This window comes from Alligator mississippiensis, unplaced genomic scaffold (assembly GCF_030867095.1).
Source record: "Alligator mississippiensis isolate rAllMis1 unplaced genomic scaffold, rAllMis1 scaffold_21, whole genome shotgun sequence".
Classification (NCBI taxonomy): Eukaryota; Metazoa; Chordata; order Crocodylia; family Alligatoridae; genus Alligator; species Alligator mississippiensis.
The window spans coordinates 114,987-136,466 of record NW_026775376.1 but is presented as its reverse complement, the minus strand read 5'-3'; the positions used below and the strand labels follow the sequence as shown (position 1 = coordinate 136,466).

Here is a 21,480-nt window from a genome sequence, read left to right as displayed (position 1 = left end):
GTGGTTGTCCTGTCTCCTCTTAAAGACCTCCAAGGTAGGGGAGAGCACCACCTCCCTTGGAAGCCCCTTCTAAATTTTGGCAACCCTCACTGTAAAAAAATGTTTCCTAATGTCTAATCTAAATTGGCTCTCCATCACTTTATGGCCGTTGTTCCTAGGAACACCAAGAGGTGCCCTGGTAAACAGAGTATCCCCTATTCCTTCCTGCCTGTCCCCTGATGAATTTGTAGATGGCCACAACATCCCTTCTTAGTCATCTTTTTGTGAAGCCTGAAGAGATTCAGGTCTGTGACAGGAGTGCCCCTTCTGGAGTCCGTCTTTCAGTGACTCCGCCCTTCCGTGTTGGGCCAACCGCCTGCCTTCTCGCCTGCCATGCCTTGATCTTAATTAATTAACGGATGTTACTTAGTGGGAAGCTGACCAATAATTGCCCCGGTGCCGGGGGCACTATCTGCGGCTCCTTTTCCTCCCCTACACCTCAGCCCAAGCCTCGCGGATGCTACTGACGTGGTTTGATCTGGGCCTCATTATAATTTGGCCCTCCCTTTCCCCCTCTCTGGGGCTTCTCGCTGCCCCCTCTCTGGGGCTGGGGTTCCCACGCTGCTGCGGGTCCCCTATAAGGCCTCCTCCATCCCCTCTTAGCCTCACCCAAACTGCCAGTTCAAACAGCAAAACACAAGCCCCTGGGCTATAACAAAAAATCCAAGCCGCCCAGCTAAAACATCATTTGGCTAAAACATCCTTCAATTGCTACCGGGGGATACTCCACCCCTTAACAGCCTTATGAGCTGGTCGAGCAGTCTGGCCTCTCCCCTTCGCTTGTCTGGCAAGCTCCCTTTCCCCTTGGCTGCCAGCAGGGAACTGCCCTCCTGTCCTCAGGCCTGGGATTTTATGTGGGAGCCAGGCCCTGCCCCTTGCGGTCAGCTGACCAGGCGTGGGTGCGGCCAATTCCCTCCATAACCGGTTGTGCCAGCAAACGGCACCTGGGTTCCTGTCTCTGCTCTGAGACTAGCAGGCACCTTAGTGTCCTGCTTCAAGGTCCCTCAGTCTCTCCTCATAGGATCATACATGCAGCTCCCTAACCATATGAGTAGCCCTCCTTTGGGCCCACTCAAGGTTATCAACATCCCTCTAGATGTGCAGTACCCAAAACTGGATGCAGTACTCCAGCTGCGGTCTTACCAATGCCGCATAAAGGGAAGTATCACCTACTTAGACCTGCTCGTGATGCACCTTCTTATACATGAAAGAGTGTGTGGTTGGCTTTATTTATCACTTCATCACATTGATGACTCACGTTCATTTTGGAGGCGACTATGACACGTCCAGGGAGGTGATACTGAAAGAGAACAATAAAAACTTTTATTGCCATTATGTGTAAGCGAGCAGATCATGTATGCTAAATAAGCTATCAGAAGGTGAAGGACATAACTTTTAACAATAAGGCTAACACAAAACTAGAATAAACTGGCTTTTATCAGCTCTAAGTTTCTCAGTAAGGGAAATTAAATTAGCAGCAAATGGCAATTGTTGATTGGTGAAGCTGTTGCTGTGATGATATCATCATGTTTCCCATATAATGCTTTGTGTAATTCGAGAAGTTCAACAGGCAATCTCCCTGCAGGGTAGTTGTCTGTTCAGAATGCATTCTTTAATAAATCAAGACCTTAAACCTATGTTGTGGTTCGTCTGAGCCTCCGCCCAACAAACCCGGGGACTTAGAAAATAGGTTTAATGATCCTGATTGCTATAGGGACACCTGTGAATATTAACTGAAGGGCATGTTTCAATGATTATAGATTCATAGACATTAGGGTCGGAAGGGACCTCAGTAGGACATCAAGTCCGACCCGCTGCTCTGGGCAAGACAGAGCACTGGGGTCAGACGACCCCAGCTAGGTGCTTGTCCAGTCTCCTCTTGAAGAGCCCCAAGGTAGGGGGGGGCACCACCTCCCTTGGCAGCCCATTCCAGATTCTGGCAACCCTTACTGTGAAGAAGTTCTTCCTGAAGTCTAACCTAAATCTGCTCTCCATCAATTTGTGGCTGTTGTTCCTAGTTACTCCAGGAGGTGCCGTAGTAAATAGAGCATCTCCTATTCCCTGCTGCCCTCCCCTGATGAAATTATGGCAGCCCCCAGGCCCTGCAGAGAGGGCCTGACTCTCCTCTCCCCGCAGCGGCGTGGGAGTTATAGCACAAGCCCATGGGCGGCTAGTGGTGGGTGCGGGCAGCACACCCTGTACTCTTCCTGTGCTACGAGGGCCTCAAGAAGGTCAGTAACTGTGAGCTTCCACCTGCAGTGCCCTGAAGCCGTGAGCTTCCCCAGAAGTGCAATGAGGGGAGAGGCGGCGGGGTGAGGTTCTTCTGCTGGGACCTTGGTGGTCCTGACCGCCGGCGCTCCCCAGCCCTCCCGGTGCTCCACACTCCTGACCTGCTCCCAGCCCCCTCGCGTACAGCTGCGCTGCAATCCCAGCCATGGTTTTAAACTTGGCATCATATTTTGTCTTCTTGCTGAAAGACAAAACCATGCCAAATTTAAAACCCTCTGACCTTCCCCCTCTAGCGTCCAAGCAGCCCAATTTCCTGCCTATCACAGGTGGATGGTGTCTTACCAGGTGTCTGCTTTTTTTTTTTTGCACCAGCTCAAGGGCTTTGTTTTGGCTAGAAAAAAAGCAAGAAAAATGGTGTCCCTCAACCCTGAACCACAGCCCCATCCCTGCCACGGTGCCTCGCACTCCTGACCCACTGTCTTTGTCCACCCCCCACCTGCCAGTGCCCTGCGCTCCGGACCTGATCCCGATCCAGCCGCGTGGCACCGTGCTGCAATCCCGGCTCTGGTTTTAAACTCGGCACCGCTTCCCTGACGGAAGACAAAAACCGCACCAAGTTTAAAACCCTGGGAGACAGGCCTAGACCAGCATGGTTACAACCAAATACCCAGTCCAACAAAAAATAATGTTAGTTAACCTGATTCTTGCAGTGCCTGATCCCTAACAATTGGTCCTTTCCACCAGGGTGTAATGGCCAGTTTGCAACAGAGATTGCATGGATTTCTCAGTGAATCCAAGTGCCACCTGGTGGACAAATCGTGGCAGAGCAGGGAAAATGCCATTTTTGCCTGTATCTCTGATACACATTTAAAACCTATTACGATAAAAATAATCCTGTTGGCACAATTTCTCACGCGAAAATAAAACATGTCAGAGGTGGTTTAATTTACCATGATAAAAAATGACTAACACGATAAAACGAGGTCAGAACGTCTACCTTCAGACACGATTAAACTAGCAAAATGGCGATTTTTGTTACACGGATGTTGGAAAAGCGCTGTGTGGACAAGCGCCCTAGTGAGAAGGTTTTTTCTCCTATGCAGCCCAAACCACCTTTGCTGCAACTTGAAAGCATTGGTCCTTGTTCTGTCACCTGCCACCGCTGAGAAGAGTCCAGCTCCATCCTCTTTTGAACCCCGCTTCAGGTAGTTGAAGGCTGCTATTAAATCCCCCCTGAGTCTTCTCTTGTCCAGACTAGGTAAGCCCTGTTCCCTCAGCCGCTCCACAGAAGTCATGTACCTCAGCCCCCAAACCATTTCCATTGCCGTCCATTCGACTGTCTCCAACTTGTTCACATGCTTCCTGTAGTGGGGGGCCCAAAAGTGGACACAGTACTGCAGATGTGGCCTCACCAGTGCAGAATGGAGTAAAATAATCACTTCTTTGGATGTCCTGGCATTGCTCCTACTAATGCAGTCCAGTATGCTGTTAGCCCTCTTGGCAACAAGGGCACACTGCTGACTCATATCCAATTTCTTGTCCACTGTAACCCCCAGGCCATGGGCGACTGGTGCCACCTGAGTCGGCGGGACACGTCCCCCCTACCCTCCAGCATATCTACTCCACCCCCCAGCTTGGTATTATCCGTGAATTTTCTGAGGATGCAATCCGTCCCATCTTCCAGATCATTAACAAAACTTCCTATCTTCCAGATTGAACAGAACTGGCCAAGACTGAGCCCTGGGGCACTCGACTTGATACTGGTTGCCAACTACACTTCAAGCCATTAATCACTACCCGTTGAGCCGGATGATCCAGCCAGCTTTCTAGCCACCTTACAGTTCATTCATCCAACCAACCCATACTTCCTCAGTTTGCTTGCAAGAATGATGTGGGAGGCTGTATCAAAAGTGTTGCTAAAGTCAAGGTATATTATGTCCATGACTTTCTCCGCATCCACAGAGCCAGTTATCTCATCATAAAAAGCAACGAGGTTGTCCAGGCATGACTTGTCCTTGGTGAATTTATGCTGACTGTTCCTGATCACTTTCTCCTCCTCCAAGTGCTTAGATATGGATTCCTTGAGGATCTGCTCCATGATTTTTCTGGAGACTGAGGTGTGTCTGACAAGTCTGTAGTTCCCTGAATCCTTCTTCTTCCCTTTCTTAAAGATGGGAACTATATTTGCCCTTTTCCAGTTGTCCAGGACTATCCTCCAATCATCACAAGTTTTTAAAGATCGTGGCCAGCGGCTCTGCAGTTACATCAGCCAACTTCCTCAGCACCCTCGGATGCACTGCATCCAGCCCCATGAACTTGCACATGTCCAGTTTTTCTAAATAGTCCCTAATCAGTTCTTTTCTATGTTTAAGCTCATGCAAAAACGTCTCTGCAAAACCAAGCTGGTCGCTTGCCACATTTACTATTGTGACCCAGGGCCTGTGATGTGGAAAGTTACAGTAGTTGTCTGAAGAAAGCCTCAATTACCTCGTCCTCCTGGTCTGGTGGTCTGCAGCACACACCCACCATGACATCACCCTTGTTGGTTTCCGCTCTAACCCTAAGCCAGAGACTTTCAGCGGGTCTATCTCCAGTTTCATACCGGAGCTCTGAGCAATCATACAGCTCTTTTACACACAGCACAGCTCCTCCTCCTCTTCTCCCCTGCCTGTCCTTCCTGAGCAGTTTATACCCATCCATGACAGAGCTCCCTCCATGCGAGCTATCCCACCAGGTCTCTGTTATTGCAATCACGTTGTTGTTCCTTGACTGTGCGGGGACTTCCCGTTCTTCTGCTTGTTTCCCAGGCTTTGCGTATTCATGTGCAGCCACCCGAGGTGATTAGCCAATTGCCCTAGTTTCTCAGGCCTCCTCTGCTGAGGCCTCCTCTGTTGCCATCTCCTGCTTCTGCTTTCTCCAGGGCCCTCCACTTCCCCACTTCCCTCAGGCCTTTGTTCTCCATCTGCCAGTGAGCCTAGCTTAAGGTCCTCCTCCCCAGGTTAGCAAGGCTGTTGGCAGGATGTTGGCTGTCATGGTCCCTGTGCTTTGCCTGTGACAGGTTAGGGGTTTAGGTCTGTGTTGTTTCTGGGTTGATGGTAGTCTTCTGTAGAATATGGACTGTATAGGATGGTTTGCATAGGGATGATCCTGGTTCAGGCAGGTGTTTGGACTAGGTGACCTCTGGAGTTCCCTCTCAGCCCTACTTCTCTAGGATGCTAGACTCCAGTGCTAGTGATACAGTATCATTTGATGACTTCCTGCCCACTTGGTTGTCTTTTTGTAAACATTTGATCTATTCTTGCAAATTGGTGTATGTTTCGCTAGTCAGAATTGTGTTTGCTTTGATCTGAATAATATAGTTCTGCCATACTAAGAAATCTTCTACTTTCTCTTTAACTGGAGAAAAATGTGTTGTGTTACATGGGATGAGGCACCACACCACCTGCACCCCGCTTTTCAAAGTCCTAGATCTGCCCGTGGAGCTGAACGTGTCATTCTAGGGCTAGGTTAGACACAGATTTGCACAGGATGATTTGGAGAGGGATGATGATGCTTCAGGCAGCAGGTTGGACTAGAGGTGACCTTTAGAGGTCCCTTCTAGTCCTGGGCAGATTCAGGATAATGAAAAGGGGGATGCAGATGGTGAGGTGCATCATCACCTAGAAAACCACACCTTCTTCTCCAGTTAAAAATCAACTAAGAGCTTTACTAATACACTAGGTGCTTAGGGCTGGATAATTGAGTTTAAGGTGGAAGCAGAAACAAATCTAGTGTCAGTGAAATGAGTCAAAAACAATCTTCAGGGCTGTGAAAGAGGAGCTCCACTGCCAGAAGCAGCAAACAGACAGCAGAATGGCAGAAGGGATAGGTTGATTGCTGGAAAAGATATCTTCATTGGTGCAACATCAAGCCCATTACCATGAAGAGAGGGTCATTAACACCTTGGGGTGAAGAGTCTAGAAGGGACCAGGTAGATCAGTGGTCTCCAAACTTTTAAATTAGAAGATCACCTTTAGCATTTAAAAGCAACCCAAGATGAACCGTGTTCAATGCCCCTCTTCCTGCTCGCCCAGCGTGTGCCCCCAGATATGTACATTGGCCAGGCCGGCTGTGCTGTGGGCTGGGGCCGGGACTGCACTGGGCTGTGTTTGGGCCGGGTGGCGGCGGTGCTGGGTGCAGGACTACGGGGGTGGTGGCAACCACCCAAAAATTTGCTGTAGCCCCTCCATAGCTCCCCCTACCAGTGTCTCCACTGCTGCCCGATCCAAGCGCAGCGTGGCCAAGACCGCTGCCATGAAGAGCCTGGTGTTGCCTTTCAGCCCCCGCCTGCCCTCCCGCTGTGCCGATCCTGAGAGGGATGGGGCGGGGGAGGCAGCACTGTGCTCTTCACAGCGGGGAGCTGGGCGACGCTATGCTGGGGCTGAGCAGCAGCACTGGGAGGGGGAGCTATGGGCGGGCAACAGTGAATTTTTGGGTGCCTGCAGCACCTCCCCGCCCAACCATAGCCCCGCTCCCAGCGCTGCCCAGGCTGAGTGCAGCCTGGTGCAGCCCCAGCCCTAGCTCACAGCAGCAGCCGGCCCGGCCAGTGTGCACATCTGGTGGCACATGCCCTCCAGGGCTGCGTGCTTCCTCCTTCCCGCGCCTCCCAGATGAACCACTTGCGCTTCCATCCTGCACCCCGGCTGTACAAGGCCTGCCCCTGTCCCTGCTCCAGCCCCACTCCCTCCCTCACAGCTGCTGCAGCTGCCTGCACTGCTCAGCAGTAATGGGGTGGGGGGGCACCTGCCCTCTCATCTGTGTGCAGTGGAGGCAGCTACCGTTGCAGGCTGGGCTTTGTGCCCCGAGCCTCGCTGAAGCCCACCCAGGAGCAGCTCAACGCCACATGCTTTCTGCCGCTGGGCTGAGCCTTGTCCCCTGCCTGCCCAGCAACTGGACGCACATGGTGTTGGACCACTCCTGGGTGGGTTGCAGTGGGGTTTGGGGTGCAAACCCCAGCCCACAACGGTGGCTACTTCCTCTGCTGCTAGGCACTTGGTTTTAAACTTTGAGTAGAGCAGGAATCTGGGTTACAAATCCACCAGAGCAACACCCCGGCCCCGGCCCCGCGTCTGCCCCTGCTTCCAGCCCTCCTCTCTATGGTTCTACCCCCCCCCCCCCACTTAGTTTGCTTTGATCCTGGTATCTGCTATTTTCATACTTCCCTCCCCTTTTTCTGACATCCCTACCAGTAATCTGTGCTTCTCATCATGAGACAGTGCTCCTATCTAAGTGCATAGGAATAAAATTTCCTCATAAGGTTGAGACAGAAAAAAATCCAAGAGTGATCATACATCCAGCGTGGCCAATCAAGAGCCATTGTGTTAAGTGCTTGTATAAATATAGACAGCAAGAGTCCCTGCCTCTAAGTCTCACAATATAGGTACAGGAGAAAGGATAAATACAGAAGAAACAGGAGGAAAAGCACAAGGTAACAATGTCATGATCATTAACTGCTGGTTATGACCACCTGGTCCAGTCGGCTGCTGCGGTTAGATCCAACCACTGCCCACAACTGCTTCAGTGCCACTGGCTCAGTTGAAATGGTCTCAGGCACTCTTGTTACCCACGTGCTATAACTAGAGGGGAAGCCAGGCCCCCAGGCCCAATTTGGCTTCTGTGAAGACAAACATTTGAAGTCCGTGGTCCTGCTTGCAGAAACGCCACTGCTCCACCAACGTAAAAGCAGTCAATGTCAATAGGCCTTGACCTTTCTGTGAGAGTATAGAAACAGTCTTCGCTATATAATAGATCATGGCTTCTTGAGCCCTGTCCTGTGGGCCAGGTCCAACCTGCAAAGCCATGGAATTAGGCCTGCAGGACCTCCCACAGGTCCGAAAATTTGGGAGAGGAGCAGGAGCAATTTACACTGCCACCGCTCCCCTACCACCAAACTTGTCAAGCCCCGTGCAGCTGGATTGGCCTGGCTGGGCTGGCCCTGAGCGGAAGGAACCAAGCCCTGTTTCTATGTGGCTGGATCAGGCCTGGCTGGGCCATTTCTGCACAGCTGCAGTGGATCCTGGGACCTCTGTGGCCCCAAATGGTTATGGTTGGAGGAAGAATCATATAGGCATATATTTGGAAGGGCCATCTGATCCAAACCTCTGCAGAAATACAAGACTGTTCCTCTTCAAAGATCCCTGCCCGATGCTTTTCCAGCCTGCTCTTGAAAACCTCCAAGAAAGAAGATTTGACACCTTTTTTGGACAGTTCTGCTGTCGTACCGTTCTAGGAGTCAGGAAGATTTTTCCTGCCATCTAATCTAAATCTACTTCAATTTATAGTCATTGCTTTGTGTCTTGCCCTCTGAGCCAAGGCAGAATGGGAGTTTCCCCTCTTTATGGCAGCCTTTCAGATTTTGAAGACTGTATTATGACCCATGAATCACCTTGGCTGCTGACAGACATGAAAGAAACACAAAACATGCTTTACTGGAAGAGGCAGAGCATTAGTTTGACCTGGCTCCCCAGTGCCTGTATGGATCGCATGCTTCATTATGGTTTTTTGGCACTTTTCTCTAGAGCTGATTCTGATTCAATCAGGAATTAATTAAAGGTGGTAAAACAGCACTGCTTTAGCACCGGAGCGGTACAGAAGTTGGGCGAGCTGGGTCCGACTAGTGTGCTGTCTCTTCTGCGCATGTGCTGGGTTTGGCACAGGGGCACATGGGCTTTAAAGTAATGCGCCATCTTTGTTTTTTAAGTCTGTAAGCAGCACTTTTGTCCAGGCTAAATATGTCTAGTTCTCTCAGCCTTTCCTCATAGGGCTTACTTTCCAACCCCTTGATCATTTTTGTCTCTCCCTTCTGGAGCCTTGACAGCCTCTCCAATTTCTGTCTGAAAGGTGGAAGCCAGAACTTCAAACACTCTCTGTGAGACATAACTGGCAGTGAGTACACTATCGAGCCTCTTGCACAGTCAGATTGTATTGCTGACGCGCGTTGATGCCGTGATCCACCAGCCCTCTAGCTCCTTCCCAGCAGTGTCCCACCCAGACAGTTAATTTCCATTCTGTATTTCTGCTGTTGACGATTCTTACCATAAGTGTAGCACCTTACATTTCTCTGTGCGCAACGTCATTATGTCATCTGCAGACTTGACCTATTCCAGTATGCAGATCATTGATACATTTGTTAACTAGCACCAGACCCAGAGCAGACGCCTGTGGAACATCGCACAAAACCTCCTGCCAATCCAACATTGATTCACTGATGATTTCTCCTGCTTGTGGTTACTGAGCCAATGATCTATGTGCCTTGCAGCAGTGCTGTCAGGGCCAAATGTCTCCAACTTGCTTTTGATGAGGCCATTGGATTATAGAAAAGGAGGGATGGAAGAGACCTTAGGAGGTCATCTAACCTAGTGTCCTGCTCAAAGAAGGGTCACACTCCTGAATAAACCATCTGAGTCAAGTGCTATCTGCCTAGGCCACTCTTGAAAACGGAAAATACTTCACCACCTTCACAGCAGGAAAGTTCTTCCTAATCTCCAACCGAAACTTGCTGTGCCGCAGTTTGAGGTCATTGCTTCTTGTCCTGTCCCCTACAGCTTCAGAGAAAAGTCTGTCTCCATCCTCTTTATAATCTCCCTTCAGGTATTTGCAGACTATTATAAAATCTTCCCTTCAGTCTTCTCTTCTCCAGACTAAATAACCCTACTTCTTTCAACCTGTCCTCATTAAGTCATGCTTCCCAGACCTCGAACCATTTTTGTCACTCTCCACTGGACTCGTTCTAATGTATCCCCATCTTTCTGGAAGGGTGGTTGTATAACAGGACCCCACCTTTGAAGGTGGCTGTGGCCCCCCTGGGATGCACAGTACGCCCCGTCTTCACCCTGGCTTATCAGGGTCACCTCCTGTACTCTTCTTGGTGTGGTTATAAATTCAGGAGGCTGCCCTCAGACCACCAGAATGACCCTTTAGGTACTTTACTCTGCCTGGCTCATAATGGGAGTCTTCTGCCTGACAGAGTTGGTCTCTCTGGGGCCTATCTGCCTCGCACTCAGGCTCAATCCTGGGGCCTGGTAGCTCACATCCCCTGCCTCTAACACCCTGGGCTGAGAGCCCTCAAATCTATTCCCTCCCCCACACCGGGGCAGTGGTACCCACAGTCCAATAGTGCAATCCATGCCCTCCCTCTGGGCATCTTCAGTGGGCTCCCATACCTCACGGCTAAGGAACAAAACTCACCAAAGAAACAACCAAACGCATTGTGTGGGGCACTGTCTTGCAGTCCCTGCACAGCTCCATCCTTGAGCCCAGCCTGGCTCAGATCTGACTCCTCAGCTGAGAAGCTCCATTTCAATTCCCTGCTTGGCCCCACACCTTCCAGTAGCCAGGCCCCCTTCCTGGACTGGGCACAGGAACGGCTCCTTTCTAATGAGCAGGCTGAATGCCCCCGCAGTCTGCACCCTACTAGCAGGCTTACAACTCTGCAGTTTGCCTCCCTGCCGCTTTCACCCTGCACCCAGTAACAGAGGTAAGGGCCCCTGTTGCAGGGGTCCAAAGCTGGAGACTAGTCCACGTGAGGCCTCAGCAGTGCCAAATAGGGCAGAAAAATGACTTCCTTTGATTTGCAAGGGACACTCCTGTTAATACAAACCGGTGTGCTAGTGGCATTTTTGGCAACAAGAGCACACTGTTCACTCATATTCGGATTATGGTAATGCCCAGGTGCTTCTCTGCAGTTGGTGCATGGACATTTTATGTGGGGACCTGATTCTGGCTTGGGCCAGGGCTGGGCAGTGGGCTTGGTCTGGCATGCGCAGCACTGAGGTCTGGTCCTGCATGGTGGTGGGGCCCCATGCAGGCTCACGGGGCAGGCTTGGCACGACTGTAGAGTCCTGGAGTCCTGACGGTCAGTTCTGTGCCAGGCGGCCAGTGCAGAGACACCGCCAGAAAGCGCCTCCCCCGCCCCTCACCTGGAAGCTGCTTCTCAGGCAGCTTTTCCTCTTAATGGGACAGGTACACCCTAGTGCCCTGTCACAGAGCCCGATTCACAAAGATTGCCCTCTTCCCACCCTGAGCCCAGCTCTCACCTGCAGAGGCTACAGCCTCCCTTCTGCTCTGCATGTCTTTTGATGACATGCTTTTCAAGACGATATCAGTTCTCGTAATGGGTCCGAGAGCACACCCCATGTTCAGCTAAATGTGACCACTTCTTAGATGATTGCCTCCACCTTTCAACAGCACACTGCCCTCCAACCCCCAAGCAGACGGCAATCAGAATGAGTAAACCAGATCCTAAAGCAGTAACTAAGATGCTTTGGGAGTTATCAGGACTATTAGTCCTGCCTGAACAGCATGCAGCAATGTGGAACATGCCTCAATGGGAGAGCCAGTTGTCTTTTCTTTAGTAACTGATGGGCTTCATCTGTTTCTAACACACAGCCCCTTTCTCCTGACCAGTTATTGTGGTGCTGGAGCTCCTCAAGACCATTCACCAAGTCCAAGCCAACCTAAAGGCCGCTAGGACTGCCTATAAAAAGAAACAGGAAGATCGGCAGCATCAAGAAGTTCCTTTGTTGGCAGTAGGTCAGTCGTTATGTCCAGTAAGAAGAAGGGCAATCAACAGTTATCAGAAAAGGAAAACAATATTTACTTTATTATGCTACAACAATTTAACATGATGGATAGGACACCGCATTTGCTGCTTCTTTCTCTCTCCTGTGCCCAAGGAGTATTCGTGTTTTGGCCAGGTGTAGTAAGTCCTGCTGTTTGGAGAACTGACACCGCTGTGATCTCACTGTGCCCCAATGCCTCAGAGGAAGGCGAAAAAACCCCCACAGCCAGTATGATCTTCAAGGGGAACGGGGGGAAAAATTCCTTCCTGGCCCCAACTGGCGACCGGCAAAAGCCCTGAGGCCTGGGATTGCAAAATGCCACACACACTGCAAGAGCTACCTGGATCCCGCAACTGAGGGGTCAGAAATTCATGACACCAGTTCCTTGCCCCCAACACCTTGATGGGCAAAATGGGTGGAAGAATAAGCCAAAGTCTCCACCCACTGGTAACTTCTCAAGTCCGGGCAGATGTCTCTCTGGGGAAAGGGTAGCTCTGACTGATTCAAGGGGTGTTCACATCAGTCGATGACCCTAGCGTGGTGGCTGGTTCCGGGCTGGAGGTTCCCTCTGGGGCTGTCTTGCTGCCTGTGAGGCTCTGGATGGTGCATTTGCTCAGGGAGGTGCTGTCAGCCTCGCTGTTGGTTGAAGCTGTCACCGTAAGGGAGGAGAAAAAGCAAAGGGTGATCAGATATGCACGTTGGTGAATTTAAGTCTTCTAAACAGAAGACTTAATGGTGATGGGCTGTATGGCTGCCCTGTGCTTGAGGCATAGTCAAACGCCTAAATTGTTTCAGCAGTCATTAGGATGAGGGAGATCTGTTTTCTAGCCCCATTCATCCATGGGAAGATGAACACACACTGCCTGGTGTGTCGGGCAGGTGGGGAGGAAATGGGCCCTGGCAATGGCAGGAGGAGAAGGGAATGGGGCGCAGTGGAGAGCTGATGCCAGGCCAGGTGTCTTTGGGGACAGGGGGGACAACTCCCCACACACCAAAGGGAGAAGATTTGTGTTGGTGCCGTGAGGCTCCGTCTTTCTTTCCACAGGTCGCTGATCCGCAGGGGCAGAGGAGAGGGAACGGTACCTGCAGAAGGGAACTTGGGCTGCTGCAGAGGGGAGGGGGTGCTGGAGGAGCTTGTCAGCAGGCTGTGGCCCTGCAGCTCTCTGGGCAGCTGTTTGAAGCCCTTCATGACCAGCAGCTTTCTCATGATCCTGGCGGGGATTTCTTCCTCCTGTGAAGGTACAACAGCCAGTGAGAGACTCTTTTGCCTCTGGGAGGTGGCAGCCACAGGGTTGTCACAGCAGCAGAAAACAACAGAGTTTACCCAGCCCCTCCCCGTCTCTAAGAGATGGATCAAGCACAACTTCTAAGACAGACTCTTTTAGGCTGCTTGAGACAGGGACGATCCTTCTTGGAGCAGGGGTCGACCTAGAAGAGTGGCTGAGGGGCTTACTCTTCTATGACTCCATAGCCCCGGTCCAGTTGCGGTGACCTGAGGCCATGAAGGGGCCCTGCCCTTAACCTAGGCAGTGGCAGTTTCTCCTGATGGAGATGTACATGCTGTCGTAGGTCCTGGCTGGAGATACGCAGCTGAAGGGGCCGTATTTGTGCAGGGGACAGGCTGGTGCCATCCTGAGCATACAGCTGAACAAACTCCTTGTTCAGAAGCACTTGCTAGGGTTCCCATTTCCTTTCACACTTGTTTCCACAGGTCACCAAGTGTCAATGGGATGAAGGGGCCTAGAGGTGAGCAGCCCTGTGCCCCTCCACCCACTCCCTGAGCCTGACCCTCTGCTTACCTTGTCCCCGATCAGGTAGCCGGCTTCCCCCAGCATGGCATAGAGGAGGATCAGCGCAGCACGGCTGACACACATGTTGATGTCCAGCACCCCCGCAAGTGCCCTCTGCACGAAAGATCTCCTTTGCCCCTCTGATAAGATCTTTTGAAACACCTGAAACCCAGGGGACAGAAAGTGTTTGCATATCCCAGAGCCAGGCTCCATGTCCAGGCCAGCCCCTCACCAGGGCAGTAGGAGGAACCTTGTGAGCTGCAGAGAAGCAGCAGGCCTTTCTCCACAACCCTGGACACAGCCACTATTGACACACAGCCCCACACCCTAAGCTTTGTCAGGGCTGGGCAGAGCATCCTTACCTCCCCGACTTGGGCCAGGTCCATGTAGCTCTGGACCTGGCTCTGCTGTTCCCGGCTTAGATGGAGAAGCCCCTCTGCCTCCTGCATGTCTCGGCCTAGGACACACAGAAAGATCTTACTCTGAGCTGGCATTGTGGCTTCAGTGTTTGGTGTCTGCCCAGTGGAGCCAACACTGCCGCATGGCACAGCGAGCTCAGGGCCCTGGCAGGGTTTCATCGTTTTGGGTCGTAAGTGCTGATCCCGGCTCCCTAGGTTTCCTGCGTCCTTTATGTTCTGGGGGCTCTGGGACTGGCTGCTTGGTTTAGGCAGGGTTAAATATCAGAAATGCCCGCATCCAGTCAAGGCAAGTGCTGCTCCAAGTTACTTCCCTGGCAACACCCCCAGGCTCTTGCTTGTGGTCTGTGCTACTGCTCCTGCCCAGCGGGGGCTCTTTCCCACCATGTCTCTCCCAGCATCTTTCCTTTCCCCACATTCGAGGTCAGACCCTGAACATGCTGATTTTCCTAGCTGGAGGCCAAACTGGGTTCTGGAGTGAAAGGGCTGGTGTACATTTGCACACTAATTTGGGTGTGGGCAAACATTGGCAGGGGAAGCTCCTTGTCCCCAAGCTGGGATCAGTGTGTGGACAGAAGGATTGTTTCCACAGGGGTCTTGCACCCTGGCCGGGCTTCCTTACCCTTGTGGTGCAGCAGGATTTGGGCGAGCAGGTAGATGCCCTCCCTGGCCTGGCAGCTGATGTCTGCTGCTGGGTGGCTGAGGGACAGACACAGCTGGGCCGCGGTGTCACCCATCTGGGGCATGTTGGGCGAGTCCTAACAAGGCGGAGAGGGGAAGGGAATGCATCTGCATCCTACCTTGCATCACACACACACTTTCCCATCCTGGGTGTCTCTGTCCATCTCCTGCTGCCCCATGCCGCAGGATAGGTCAGGGCAAAACAGCTAGAGCCAGAGCACTAAAGCCCTCTGTTCCCATCGCAGCCTGGAGCCAAGGGACCCGAGCTGGTTCCCTGGAGGTCTCCCTGCCCTGCTGCTCCAGGAAGCCCAGGACCAAATGTGATACTGCCTGGAGCATGGTGATCACATGGCAGCCTCAAAAGACCCAGGAGGCACCCCTGAGCCCAGGGACCCCTTACCTCAAACTGCGGGAGGAGGGAAACAGCAAAGCGGAGAAGGGCGCTGCTGCTTCTCATGGCCTTCGCCCTGTCTATGGTGTCGGGAGACTGCAGCCAGGATGTCAGGTGCTGTGGGAGAAACAAGGTCAATGGCCACTGGCCCCTGCAGTACCCACGAGCCCATGCCCTTCCTCTGCCTCGAGCCTATCTTGGAGGTTGGAGGATCTGCTGCATGGTCCGAGGCTCTGAAAAGAGCTCTCCAGGCCTGGTACAGACAATACAGATGCCTCAGGCCAAACCTGTCTCTCTCCTGACAGGGCAGGGATGCATCCCTGAGGACAACCTCGGGCAGCTCACAGGGCACTGAGGCTGTCCCTCCCCAGAGCCCAGCTCCTCCGTACTGTGCTCACCTCCCAAAGGAACTGCAGCCTGTCCAAGCTGGGTGCGGTGGCCAACAGGCTCCTCAGCAAGGCCTCCAGGTCCTCCATGTGCTTCTGCTGTTTGGTCTGGAGGGGAAGGATAGCCGAGGCTCAGTACCATGCAGCCTGGGGCTGCACGTGCCAGGGGCTGGTGGGCAGGACTGTGTAGGGGGAGGAGGACTGACCCTGACATAAAGGCTGTTCTGTTTTGGGGACGTCAGGCAGATCTTCAGGGTGGTCTGCAGCAGGCATGACTCCATGGCTGGCTCCAGGGCTGGCTTCAGCTCGCTGTCAGGAGAGAGGAGCCTGTGTGAGCCTGAGCTCTGTGGGGCTGGTGGGGGCACTGCTCTGGGCTGGACAGAGGTGGTGCAGTTGGCACCAGTTGGCAAGAGTGGAAGGAGGAGCTGACATGTGGTTACGACCCATCTGAAGTCTCCCAGCCCATCAGCATCAGGCCTGCAATAGAGCCCCCTCTCCCACTGCCCCTGTGACCCTGCTGCCCACCTGCAAGACCCCCACAGCTATTCTCTCTTCAAGGCCCTCCTGACGCCCCTGGAGGGAAATGCTCTCCAGTCAGGAGAAAGAGATGCCCATGCTGTATTGCAAAATTGTACAATAGCCACTGGGGGCACGTGATTTGGGTGGGGTGGGCAAGGAACTCCAACCAATGCCAGAGCCAATATCGGGGCTGGAAGTGTTGGGCCGGGACACCAGTACCTGAGGCTGCAGATGGCAGCTATACTATTGCACAGGGTCCAGTTTGGCTCTTCATCCTGTGTCGCTGTTTCCATCAGGCCCTGCGAGACCCAAAGGACCATGTGAGAGTAGGGCCCCACAGGCCACAGGCCCATCCCGCAGGGGAGACCACCCAGTACTCCAGGCACAGGCAGATGATGGATCCTGCTCGCTATGGCAGGACCCCTCCCACATTTCCCTCGCACCCACGCAACCAACGTGGCCAGCCCTCCCCTTCCAACTCCCTCTCACACTTACCCCTGGACCCAACCGCTCACACCCTGATCTCACCTCAGCTGCCCTTCAGATGCAGGATTCGCTCAGTGTCCTGTATGGCTTTAGCCCAGAATTTCCCTTCCCCGTGCTCCCTCGTCAAGGCCCGGGCATGCCTGCCCTCCCCTGTGTGCACCCCGCCTTCCTGGCCTTGGGAGCCCCTGTCTCTTCTCCCTCCCACTCCCCACAGTGCCCAGTGCACGGCCAAGCTCACCATGATCTTCTGTAGCAGGACCACTTTGCAGGTCTCCGGCTCCAGGGTGTCCTCTCCCCTCTGCTTGGTGGCTCTGCAGAGTGTGGGGATGCCGAGAAGGAAGCGCTCTCCGTGCTCCTTGTCCTGCATCCCCCCGGAGCGGGATAGGAGGAAAGACAGGGTGTTGGCAAGGGACCTTCCCATCCTGTCCAAATCAAATGTGGGACTAAGACCCCTTGGATGCCCCTCTTTCCTTGCACTGGTCTCCTGCTGGGGAAGCAGAGTGAGAAGCAGAGGCAGCTTCTGTGATGGGAGGCTGGCCGTCAGACCAGCGCACACAGGTGGATGTGTCAGAGCCCGTGGGCTGAGTGTCTCCACTGGGGAGACCTTGGTTCATGTGGTATGACTGCCATAAAGGCTGAATGTTGGGAGTCAAGGGTGGTCTGGGGGCCAGTTCCCTTAGGGGATTTTCCTACCTTTCCTTGGCCCTGGAGGTGCAGTATGATGTCTGTGAGGGCTTCTTCCTCCAGGAGCATCAGGTCTTCACCCTCCTGCTCTTCTTCCACCTCCTCGCCTTGCCGGTAGGGAATCACTTTACAAGGATGAAAAGGGAGAGGGTGACTATTGCTGCAGCTTGGAGGGTGTAAAGGAGCAGAGGGGGCGCAGAGATGCTTTCATCTTCCTTCTGGAGCCTAGGGCCCTGTGCCAGAGCAAGTATCACACAGCCTCCCCGTGCATCGACTCTGCATTTTCAACCTCGTGCCCCCATTACTAAGAGGGACCAGACTGTCCCTGCTTCCCGGGCAGGTGCCGGCCCCTGCACTGACCATGGTTCCCCCTAAGCCAAACCCCACCGTGCCCTACTGCAGGGAATGGTGCCCGTGACACTGGGATCACTGGAGATGTGTGGCTCAGGCCCTTTGTCCTGGCTAAGATTCAACTGCGTAATGCCGGGGATGGATGGATTGTTCTGAGTGAGCGCATTGCCCCCAGATTCTTGGCACCCAGGCTGTCTCCTCACCTTTCATGGTGGTGCCATAGGGCGGGTTGCTCCCGGACTCCACAGAGCTCTCAAGGTCTCCCCGGGAGGAGCTGGAGCTGAGGCTGGGGCTCGGGCAGGGCTTGCTGACCTCCTGCCCCGGGGAAGCTGGGTCCCCCTCCATAACAGTGCAGGGGGCCGCCTCCTCTGGCCTGGTATCAGGGCACAGCTCCTGGTGGCTGGGTGCCCTGGGAGGAGAGCTGCACGGCAGCCCTGCCTGGTGCTCTGTCTGTGCTGGGTCCCGCCTGCCCAGATGGAGCCGGGGCCACCTCCCTGCTTTCCGAGAGGGCTCCTCTGCCTCCTCGGTCTTTGTTCCAGGAGCTGCGGGCTTCCTTCTCCAGCACAGCAGGCATGCCCACCACCTGGTCTTGACTGTGCCCACTGCACCAATTGGGCTGCTCTCCTCCTCTGGCACAGGCCTCCTGCTGCTGACCTCCTCCCCTGGGGACACCTTGGTCGTCCTGTGCTTCAGCATCTGCCTCAGCCTGTCCATCCTGGCAGGGAGCAGGAGCAGTCGTGAGCCACACATCAAAGCATCTCCCTAACCACCTGTCTGCCCTCCCTGGCCACCTGGGCCAGTCTCTCTTGTCCAGGAGACAGGCAGCTCACTCAGCTTTTCCCTCCCCATCCTAGCAGCTTTGGTCCCAGGGCTCTCAGGCTTTGAGAGCTGCATGGTCAGGGACAAAGACCTTCGGTTGGTTTGGACATGCACTTCCCTCCCACTGCCGCAGCCCATTCGTGCTGCCTGGGGAGGGGTTGAGAGTCCGCTCTTGGGGATCTTTCCAAACACCCTGCAGGTGGCCTTGGAGAGCCCCAGGGGCTGCGTCACTACGTGGAGGTTTTGATTCTCCAGCCAAATGTGCCAATATGTGAAGCTGGCAGGGGCACGCTGAAGGCCACTCACTTGCCCTGGGGGATGGAGCGCTGCTGGGCAGATGCTCACAGACCCTCCGGGTGTGCTGTGATCCGCTTGAGGCTCAGGCACTGAGGGGTCCTGACGCTCTTCTCTGGAGCCTCCGCTGCTTCCTAGCAGCTGTAGCCGGTGGGTGTGAGGTCCGCTAGGTGAAAAGGGACTACAGGATCACATCACTAGGGTGGTTTGACCATAGCCCTGTAGACAGCCCCTTCCCTTCCAAGAATTTGCACTTCTCCTTCTTTCTGCCCTTTCCCTCACTGCTTCCCCACTCACAGGAGACTTGTCACTCCCTGACTTGCCCACGTTGGCCCTTCGCTCCAAACCAGATTGAACTCCTGCTCCTTTGAGGTTGACGTTTGGATCCTCTCTGCTGCTCTCTGCCTTTCTCCTACCTATGGGGTCTTTATCCCTGTCAATGCCCAGGAAAGGATCTATTGCCCAGCTCTGCATTACCAATATATTTCACGCTACATTTATTCTAATGACATCCAGTGTTCCTGTCCACACTGGCTGTGCACCATGCCTTATCCATCCTGGCTCTGAAGGAGACCCTGCATCAGGAACCATTTGGTGGCTTCAGGTTCACAGTTGAGGAAAAACCGGTCTGAATCAGAGATACGAAACACACACAGGATTAAAACACAAACATTTCTTATCCTGTCCAATTCAGAGTGTTGCCTCTGGACCATGCCCAGCTCCTGCCTCCTACATGTGGAGCTGCTAGGAAAGGTTACTCTCAAGGCAGGTCTTCTGTGGATGCAGAATTAGTCTTTACCTGTTTCTGACCTGCAGGACCTGGGCCTGAAATCAGAAGAGACCCTCGCTTCCTTGCCACCTCCACAAGGATGTGAGGTTCAGGGTGGTTTGTCCATTTACCCGAGCCTTACCTGCTCGCCCTCTCAGCTGAGTGATGTCTAGGACAAATCCTCCTCTGGACTGGCTTTGTTGTCCTTCTCCAGCCGCTGTCAGGCAATCGCTATGAGAAACCAAAAGTGCCATGAAGTCTTACAAGTTTGCATGAAAAACTCAAGCACCCTGAGCCTGAGTTAAACAGGGAAATGAATCCTGAAGTGAGGTCAGTGAGGAAGGATCTCATGTGAGCAACACGCCTGTGGGTCAAGATGATGGAAATAGGCTACATGCTCAGGGGCGAGGCTGAGGTTGTGAAAATGTGGAGGAAAGCGGAGGAGGATTTTCTACGAAAACCTCCATCATTTGGAGCTGTGACCCCTGTCGCTTAAGGAGTTCTCCTCGCCTGGTGCACAGACTTGGCTGTCCTGTTTTTTTTTAAACAGGCCTGGAAAGCTCCGGTCCTGGTTCCTGCAGACCAAGGAAACGGAAACAGACTTTCTGCGGGGTCCACCTAGGCTGAGCACGGCTTGGTGATCCTCTCGCCTGGCTTTAAAAGCAACCAAAGAAAGGAGTAGGAAAGGGGACCAGCCACTTGTCCAGGCCTTTCTCAAACTGATGTAAGGATGTAAGGGGTGTTTTGCTGAGTAAAAACTGCAAGATGAGGTCCCAGTAAACCCCAAGGCCCCATGAGACTGGGAAGTTGGTGGAAATGTTATCAAGTAAGGTCATGGGGAACTGGTGCCTCCTTAGTCGGGGGGACACGTGCCCCACTGCGACCAGTCTCGCAGCACAGGGTGTGGGGGTCCCCCCTGCAGACAGTATCGCTGCCCGGAGGGAGTTCCCCCACGGCCGATCGCTGCAGCCACTTCTGGGAGCAGCTCCAGTGATCGGCCACCGCTTGCAGGGGGGGCACCGTCACTCCCGCCTGCCCCCCTGCCCATCACTTAAGCAGCGAGCACGTCCGACCAGGGTCTGCACGGGTGCAAACAGGCCTCCTACGCATTGCCACTGAGTCAGGTGAGGTGTCCCTGGGACCCGGCACCCAGGAGCAGGACAGCGCTGGGTCCCGTGTGTCAGTGAAGTCTCACGCGGATATTCGAGGTTGGCAAGACGCCTCCGCCCTGGGATCCTTGTGCGCCGCGGCAGGGCAGGAGAGAGGCAGCATCCCCACGTCCCGCTCACCTGTCCCTGCCCAGACGCGGGGCGGCCGTCAGCACTGCTCCAGCCGCCGCCGGCAACTGCCTGGAACTCCCGGGCGCCGGCGCGATGATACGAGCGCTGCCGCGGCAACGCGCCACGCTGCGCTCCACCACGGCCGGCCCCTCTGTCCGCCAGGGTCACATCCCTTTCCAGCTCGGCCCCTCACGTGCCCCCTGGCATGGACCTGCATGTGGGCAGGGCAGTCGTTCCCTCAGATGGAGGCGCTGCATAAATACATGTACTTGTGGGTGGCCATTAGCAATGACAGTGGTGCCAATGCCACTTGGGTGTCTCATGAGAGACCTCATTGTCTCGAAAGAGGTGCCCTGTGTCGGGGAGATGGGAGTTTCCCTTTGACAGAAATCCCCCACCTGCCTGGCGGGGTGGGCCAGCGGGGAAGGCAGGGTGGGGAAGGATGTAGATTCATAGATTCATAGTCCTAGGGTCGGACGGGACCTCGAGATCATCGAGTCCGACCCCCTGCCTAGGCAGCAAGGAGTACTGGGGTCAGATGACCCCCGCCAGATGCCTATCCAGCCTTCTCTTAAAGACCCCCAAGGTAGGGGAGAGCACCGCCTCCCTTGGGAACCCATTTCAAAGTTTTGCCACCCTCACTGTGAAGAAGTTTTTCCTGATATCTAGCCGAAATCCGCTCTCTCTCAGTATGTGACCATTGTTCCTTGTTACCCTAAGAGGCGCCCTGATGAACAGAGCATCTCT

General features: G+C 53.9%; 1 protein-coding gene across 3 annotated transcripts; it reads right to left on the bottom strand.

Moving 5' to 3' along the window:
- Positions 1-11,878: 11,878 nt before the first annotated feature.
- LOC132247308 (uncharacterized) lies at positions 11,879-20,836 on the bottom strand. 3 transcript variants are annotated; one of them, XM_059720167.1, is made up of 15 exons: positions 20,743-20,836; positions 18,982-19,684; positions 18,697-18,865; positions 17,775-18,286; positions 17,230-17,345; positions 16,775-16,897; positions 16,270-16,349; positions 15,738-15,840; positions 15,544-15,639; positions 15,155-15,262; positions 14,696-14,831; positions 14,020-14,114; positions 13,667-13,819; positions 12,951-13,098; positions 11,879-12,516 (listed from the first exon to the last, which is right to left on the bottom strand). In XM_059720167.1, the coding sequence occupies exons 4-15, from the start codon at positions 18,283-18,285 to the stop codon at positions 12,371-12,373; spliced, it is 1,815 nt and encodes a 604-aa protein (XP_059576150.1). In that variant the 5' UTR covers position 18,286; positions 18,697-18,865; positions 18,982-19,684; positions 20,743-20,836; the 3' UTR covers positions 11,879-12,370. The 3 variants fall into 3 exon arrangements, with proteins under 3 accessions (XP_059576150.1, XP_059576151.1, XP_059576149.1); XM_059720168.1 differs by having other exon boundaries at positions 19,596-19,684; XM_059720166.1 differs by having other exon boundaries at positions 18,697-19,684.
- Positions 20,837-21,480: the final 644 nt, after the last annotated feature.

Bases quoted from the DNA above. Each gene is read 5' to 3' on its own strand.
- LOC132247308 (XM_059720166.1), bottom strand. From the start codon at position 18,285: ATGGACAGGCTGAGGCAGATGCTGAAGCACAGGACGACCAAGGTGTCC. The intron at 17,346-17,774 runs GTGAGGAGACAG...ATCCTTGTAAAG, and splicing joins CTATGGCACCACCATGAAAG to TGATTCCCTACCGGCAAGGC. The intron at 16,898-17,229 runs GTAGGAAAATCC...GGGGGGATGCAG, and splicing joins ACCTCCAGGGCCAAGGAAAG to GACAAGGAGCACGGAGAGCG.